The 7,493-nt window shown below is 49.2% G+C and overlaps 1 protein-coding gene across 2 annotated transcripts in view; it reads left to right on the top strand.

Moving 5' to 3' along the window:
- The window catches only part of FARP1 (FERM, ARH/RhoGEF and pleckstrin domain protein 1), a 280,577-nt gene that overhangs the window by 266,934 nt on the left and 6,150 nt on the right, over window positions 1–7,493 (top strand). For both annotated transcript variants that reach the window (XM_011363222.2, XM_023532430.1), the window contains exons 20-24: window positions 3,142–3,210; window positions 3,417–3,506; window positions 4,180–4,262; window positions 4,341–4,453; window positions 4,983–5,149. In XM_011363222.2, coding sequence (XP_011361524.1) covers window positions 3,142–3,210; window positions 3,417–3,506; window positions 4,180–4,262; window positions 4,341–4,453; window positions 4,983–5,149 — 522 coding nt within the window. The remainder of the gene's footprint in view (window positions 1–3,141; window positions 3,211–3,416; window positions 3,507–4,179; window positions 4,263–4,340; window positions 4,454–4,982; window positions 5,150–7,493) is intronic.

Genomic DNA, 7,493 nt, shown 5'->3' with positions numbered 1-7,493 from the left:
ATATGAATTATCGTCCCCCACCTCCATTTATTTGAACAGACTTAGTATACATTTATTATTATATAATGTTATTGGTTACATAGCACAGCACTGTAGAAGGCATTATGAGCATTTAGCCAGATGTGGGTTCTATCACCCATAACTGACCAGGTGATTTGGGGCACGTTTCTTATCATTTTGCTTTTCAATTTGCCTTATCTGAAAAATGATAAAATTGAATTTACAGACTCATGTGTGGAGCTAATATACGTACCTAGCACATCAGACACACACCACATGTTAAATAAAGGGAAGTCATTGCTATTTATAAAGGTGAGGTTGGAACTGGGGTGCCGGTTACTAACTGCAGACCCCGTTTATCTGAGTATTCTTTTGCTCATCAACTGGCTACACAGCCATTCACTGTTTCAGGTCAACCCTGAATGACACAAGAAGGACATAATGTTATGTTGCAGTAAAGGAATGACACACCAAGGCCAGTTGATTATCATTAATTTTAAATTATCAAATAGCCTAGTGGGTAGAAGGAAGGTTCTGACAGATCTGTCTACAGACGGAATTTTAAAGATTAAGATGTAAAGGCGAACAGATAATTTTAGAGACACTCACGCCCCATACCTGCAGTCTAATCCCTAACATGGCTTTTGGGCATAATCCCACTCACCCTTCTGACCCTTATACCAGGTTAGTCGGCCATGATATGTCCTGGAAGACAGGAGTGTTACCTGAGCAAGAAGGCCCCAGCACCCTTGGCTTGAGCCAGGCCCCCTGGGGGTGTCTCTCTATCCTAGGAATTAAGTGCCTGAGAGAGGTTTTTCCTGGACTGGCCTTCTAGGTTATAGGACCACATTCTTTTTCATTAAAGGGACAGGTATGAGGCATGAGTGAGGGGCATCATTTGGTTAAAATTCAGAGGCCTGGACATCTTTAGACTTGCCCTTTAAAAGAAAGCAGCTTGAGCCTAAGGATATTAAGGGCCTTTACTTTTTTCCTATTCCATGGTTTAAAAAAAACTAGTCAAGAGCCATCTTCCATCTCCAACCCTCAGACAGCGATAGCTGAGGCCACAGCCCTTCCCCTCCCTGCCCTGAAGCCCCTCGACACAGACTGCACTCCCTTTTCTTTTTGCGGTGAGTGCCTCCTGCCCTCCCATCTTCTCTCCCACTCAGGAAAAAGCCAGGATCCCTATGCAGGTTTGATAGAAAATGCATGTTCCAACAGCAACGAATGTATGGGGCGGGAACAGGAGTCATAGCAACAGTTAGGGTCACCAGTCCTTGTTCTCTGATGAAAGCGGCCCCCTAGGCACCATTTCCTCATTGTTTATGTCATAACATCCACTCACTGGCCCTGCAAGTGTTTATATGTTACTTTGTTGATTTCCGAAATATGTCAGTTAAATATACTAGCAGACAGAGTCTTCGATCCACATTTCAGAAAGGACCAAAGAAAGAGTTGAGTCAGGTCATACAGAAGTCTATAGAATCAAAATGAGTTGGTTGAATCCCTGTTCTTGGCTCAGTAGCCCTGGGAGCACAGAAAAACCTCACGGCAGGTATTCTAAGAATCTGTTGTTATGTAACCAACTACCCCAATACTACATAGCATGGTTTTTCCAAGTCAGGAAGTTGGCAGGGCTCAGCCAGCTGATTCTTCTGCTCCATGTGGCATTGTTAGACATTCCAAATAGGCTGGTCTGGAGGGTACAAGGCTGACACCTGGCAGGGATGGCTGAAAGCTGGGCTCAGCTAGGACTGTGCAGAGAGCCCACGAGGGGCCTCAGTAACCCGGGCTCAGCGTGGCCTTACTGCTTACGTGCAGCTCAGGGCTCCAAGAACAGTTGTTCCTAGGGAAAAAGCAGAGGCTACATGTAGTTTTATGACCGAGTCTCAGAGGTCATACAGCATCACTTCCATACTCTGTTGGTCAAATCAGTCACCAGCCTACCCATATCCCAGGGAAGGGGACAGAGACCCCACTTCTAATGGATGTCAAAGAACTTACAGCCGTGTTTTAAAAGCAACGCTGTGGAAAAGTTTAGCAGTTCCTCAATTTAAGTTAACCATAGAATTTCCATATGACCCATCAATTCCATTCCTGGGTGTGTACCGAGAACAGTTGAAAACAGGTGTTGAAACAAAAACTGGAACATGTGTGCATAACAAAACCATTCCCAGTAGCCAAAAGTGAAAACCACCAAAATGTCCATCAACCGGTGAATGGATAAACACACTGTGGTCCATCCCATACAAGGAAATACTCAGCCACAGGAAGGAAGGAAGCTCCGATACACACTACAACATGGATGAAACTTGAAAACATTATGCCAGACACAAAAGGGCACATTACATGATTTGATTTATGTGAAATATCCAGACTAGGCAAATCCAGAGAGACAAAAAGCAGATTGATGGTCGCCAGGTGCTAAGGGAAGGGGAACTGGGGAATGAGTGCCCAGTGGGCAGTTTCATGTAGGGTGATGACAGATGGTAGCGATGGATGCCCACTATGAATGCACTAAAGGTCACGAGTGGTAAATTTTATGTGTATTTTACCAAACTTTTTTAAAATGAGTTTTGTCGGGGGGAGGGGGGGGCGGCGTGGCGCAAATGGTTCATGCCCAGAAGAGTTTATGGTTTGGAAGAAAACGTTCCTTAGATATATTTGCGTCTCACTCTTTTATCCTCGAACATGGTTACTAGTTTTTTGAGAACCAGAGTTTTAAGTCATGGAGCAGACTCCCCTATTCCTAATACTCTCCTATGGCTCATCTGTCTTCTGGTCCCCTGCTGCCTGTCTGTTTCTGGCCGGGTCCTTGTCCCATCCCTAGCAGTGGGAAGCCTGCAGGGCCTGTGGGTTGCGTGTGTAATCACACGCCTGAATGTGAACCAGCCTGACCTGAGCACGCCGCCAAACTTGAGTGATGTCCCTCGCTGTTATGAGGCCGATGGTCATCCCTGCCTCTTAGGTTCCTGGGAAGGCGAGGAGCTTAGAGTCAGCTTGGCTCAGCATTCAGTAAATAGTAACCGTGATCACTATGATTTTTAGCGTGAAAGGGCCCGTGGTGTGGGAAGCCAGAATCTCTGCGCTGACGCAGGTTTGCACATTCCCACCCAACTCTTGGGTCTGCTTTCTCTGCAGGAATTCATTCGCCTGGGAAGCCTCAGCAAGCTCTCCGGGAAGGGGCTCCAGCAGCGCATGTTTTTCCTGGTAAGTGCTTTGAGCTGTCCGTCTTCACTGTGATGAGTGATCCGTGGGGTCACAGGACCGGGCCTCGGCAGCCCGAGGGGTCACCTGGAAGGCGGGAGGAGCAGCCAAAGCTGCTCAGTTGTTGAGATCAACTGTCATACTTTTTGCACTTGTTGGTTTCAAATGGAACCCATGCATCTCAGCCACACTTGTCCTTGCTCCTCTAGTTCAACGATGTCTTGCTGTACACGAGCAGGGGACTGACAGCCTCGAATCAGTTTAAAGTCCACGGGCAGCTCCCGCTCTATGGCATGACCGTGAGTATGCACCACAGGCACGACATCAGGCTGCCTGTAGTTTGCAGATCAGGCTAAAGGGAGCAAGAGCCAGTGACAGTGACATGAGGAAGGAAAAGGAAGTGAAAGCATCACAGGTGTTATGGGAAACCTGGGCTTTGTTAGAGCTCCTCCCCTACAGGGGCTCTGGGACCTGTCTCCTCTCCTACGTGTGAGATGTAGAGGTATCTTACTTAATTCTAGAACCAAATGAAGAGGCAAGCTGATGTGGCCATGTGATATGAACTGGCCTCTCACTGCCCTGTGCCGGGCCCCAGGCCTTGAAGGACAATCCTCACCATCCACATGGAGTAATGGAGCCCAGCCTACTCCTAGATCAAGGAGTCACCTGTCCCTCCCCCAAGATGCCAGTGGACAGATCTCAGTATTCTGTGACCCTTGGCTGGCAGATGCAGACAGGAGGGCAGTCAGCACAGGACTATTTCCTTGGCTTATAACTACACTCTCCTCAGTGGATGGACAAAGAAAAGTTTACAGGCTCTGCCAAAAAAATTCAATGCATTTTTACCTTTCCCCTTTCCGTTATTTTTCTCACTTGGTTCTCCATGCTGTAGCCATTTTAGTAAACATTTGAAAATGGACTGAGCATCTTGCTCACTTCTTGGCAGTAAAATTATGAAAACTTGTCCCACAGATAGAGGAAAGTGAAGATGAGTGGGGCGTGCCCCACTGCCTTACCCTGCGGGGCCAACGGCAGTCCATCATCGTGGCCGCCAGGTAACTCGGGCACCTGACCTCTTACCTGTTTACCCTTTTACCTGCTGTGGTCTGAACACCTGACATCTGTCTCTTCAGTTCTCGGTCCGAGATGGAAAAGTGGGTTGAGGACATACAAATGGCCATTGATTTGGCAGAGAAAAGCAGCGGCCCCACTCCCGAGTTCCTTGCCAGCAGCCCCCCTGACAACAGTAAGTGTGGAAGGAAGCTTCCTCGGTGCTGCCCACGGCCCACTGCCTTCGGCAATCGGCCACGGAGGGGCGGGGCAGCTCTGGCTGAGAGGGAGAGCCTTTTACTGCATTTAAAATCACCTTAACCAGTGGGCCTCATATCCATGGTCCACATTTGTGTTTAAAGCCGAACCCAAGGAACTTCCATTTCCTAAAAATAAAAAAAACCCTTAAAACTATAAGAGTGCAGGGAAGTCATCTTTTCTGGACCATATTGCTGCTTGTCACGTAGAATGTCAGTGTCTAGGGAGAGAAAACAAGGCCATCCACATGCTGGGCAAGCACTGCAGGCCCGGTGCTGAAGCGTGGTAGGGGCTCTCTGGTAGAGGGGCTGGTGGGATGCCCTCTGGGGTGGGATCCTAACAGGCAGATGACTGCTAGTGTGATTTCCTGCTCAGTGGGTGCGTAGGGGTCCCCAGAACCAGATCGCTGTGACCGCCCCTTCTGAAGAGCAAAGATCAGAAGCACTGCCTTTTGCCTCGTCCTACAGAGTCCCCTGATGAGGCCGTGGTGGCCGACCAGGAGTCGGAGGATGACCTCAGCGCCTCGCGCACCTCGCTGGAACGCCAGGCCCCTCACCGCGGCAATACCATGGTGCATGTGTGCTGGCACCGCAACACCAGCGTCTCTATGGTGGACTTCAGTGTGGCCGTGGAGGTACCTGCCGTGAGCCTAGAGGGTGGGAGTATGGGACACTGAACGACACTCAGCCTCTCAGGTTAGGGAGCCAGCAATGACATTCTGTGAATGCAAAGGCATATCTTGGTCTTCATTCTGCACGATGATCATTTTCTTTTGTTCTCCAGGCCATCTACACTTTTTTTTCCCCTCTCGTGGAGTTAGCCATAGAGCAGAACCTGTATGCATTTAGCCCTGTATCTGTACCAGAGAGGCCTAGAAACGGGGCCCCAGTGCCAGTGGATGGAGAGGTCCAGGCACCAAGGTTGCCACATCCTGGAACAGCCACCCACCCTACACACCTGAAATCGGGTACAAGGAGGCAGTAGGGTCAGAAAGCTGGTACCAGCTAGAGCAATGTCATGTGTAATTCATGGAAGAACCTCAGACATGGGCTCTCTGGGCAGGCGCTGGGAGCCGTCTCTGATGATGGGTCTCTCCCCAGAGTGCAACTGTGATCCTTCCAGAACTCTCCGAACTCCAGTCCCTAAGCATCCTCCAGCCCAGGTCCATAGTCCATAACCTTTCAGAAAATGCCACACTGAAGAAAGCTCTAAAACCAGAGTTCTCTTCATATCCCATTGGCAACAGAACCTGACCTGAGCTGTTTTTGAGGATTTTTATCATTTTTGTGTGAATGTTCATGTTTCACCGTATAATCATGTTTCAGTCTGGGCAGCTGCCCAGACCCCACTACTAGGGGTGCCATATAGGAGAGGCATGGGATTATCTTTCTAAAACCCGTCAAGTTCTTAATTCCTAAATTTAGACACCTGATCCAAAAATGCCACATAAAAGACTGAGTCAAGGACAGCAGTTTGCTTTTTGAACCAATAGTAATGGGAATGTACCAAGCATTTCTTGATGGATAGTCTGTAGGGACTGAGGTTTTCTGGAGGTGACCTTCACCGTTCCATGGAGTATTTCGAGTTTCGTTGCTAGTATTCTAAAACTCATGCCTACTTCCCAAAACATCCTCAAGGGGACGTGTCTCGGGTACAGGCCCTGGGTGCGGGGCTCCCCCTGGCCTCTGTGTCAGCCGCAGTGATGTGCCCTCCTGTTCCTCATAGGAACACCTTTTTCCCTCCTGATGGGCTCACTGTGCTCGGCCTCCTCCCTCCCTTTACACTGGGTCGGCCTGCAAAGTTTACCAGCCAAAGATTTCTCTCAGGGGATGGGAGCAGGGAAGAACCAGTGACTATCTGGTAGAGAAACACACCTAACCAAATCTGATCTGTCCAGTCTGGTCCAGTGAAGCTGGTGGAAGTGCAACACCGTGAGAAAGAATTTCTCTCTGCCTCACTTTATACTGACCTTTGTGGGGTGCAGTTAGGACTGTCAGTGCATGGGAATTTGGGAGGCTTGAGACCTTTTTAATTCCTGGAGGCATGTAGGTCATTCAAGAATGCAGCAGGCAGGTAGGTCTTAGGCGACCCAGACACCTCAAGGCCAGCTCTTTTTGGGTGACAGGCCTGCAGAGCTGCAGCCATTTGTCTACATGGCCAGGTGAGTCTAAGAGCCAGGTCAGCAAAATGTGGCCCACAGGCCAAATCCTGACACCCCTGGTTGTTTACAGCCATGAACGAAGATCAGGGTTTTACATTTTTGAATGGTTAATATAAATCTCTCATTTTGCCCCTTGGCCTGAAAAGCCTAAAATATTTACTACGTGGCCCCTGAAGGAAAAGTTTGCCAAGAACTACAGAGCATGAAAGCAAGCCCCTGGGCATGTAGTTTCAAGGGTGGGAAAGATGCAGGTTAAAAGCGCATGGACTTGACTCTGTCACTCTGCAAATGTCCCTCCCTTGCCAGATCCCCCCTCCCAAGGCACACGCCTTCAGTCTGGTGTCTGTGGTGGGCCCCAGACACGTCCCCCACTGGCAGACAGCCCCAGTCTCCCAGGGCCGCCGCGTGATGGGGGGCAGGAAGCAACCCCTTCCCTCTCGTTGTGGCTTTCTCATGGTCCTCAGCTCTTCGATCGTGTGTCTTATAGAAATGAGTAACGGGGATGTTTGGGGACAGCGCAGATAAGCTGAAAGTTGCGTGCAAGCCAGCGAGCACAGGGAGTTCACATTAGATGTGGGGGAGTGTGAAGCTGGGATGGCCAGAGTGAAGCCTCGCCTGCTGATGTTCTGAGGTGAAATGGTCGAAGTTGTTTGGACTGGAGTTAGGTGGTGGTGATCTGGGAAAGGTGGGTGTTATTTACAGTCTGAATACAGGTGAGGACCAGGAGGGACAGCACTGAGAGGAAGACTCTGGTGGGAACTATTTTCTGTGGCTGCTGTATGACAAACCGGCTAATGAAAGTTTTTCCTCTCATTGT

Source organism: Pteropus vampyrus, unplaced genomic scaffold, assembly GCF_000151845.1.
Source record: "Pteropus vampyrus isolate Shadow unplaced genomic scaffold, Pvam_2.0 Scaffold83, whole genome shotgun sequence".
Taxonomy (NCBI): domain Eukaryota; kingdom Metazoa; phylum Chordata; class Mammalia; order Chiroptera; family Pteropodidae; genus Pteropus; species Pteropus vampyrus.
Note: the sequence above shows the minus strand (reverse complement) of the source record. Positions and strands in the feature narration are given on the sequence as shown.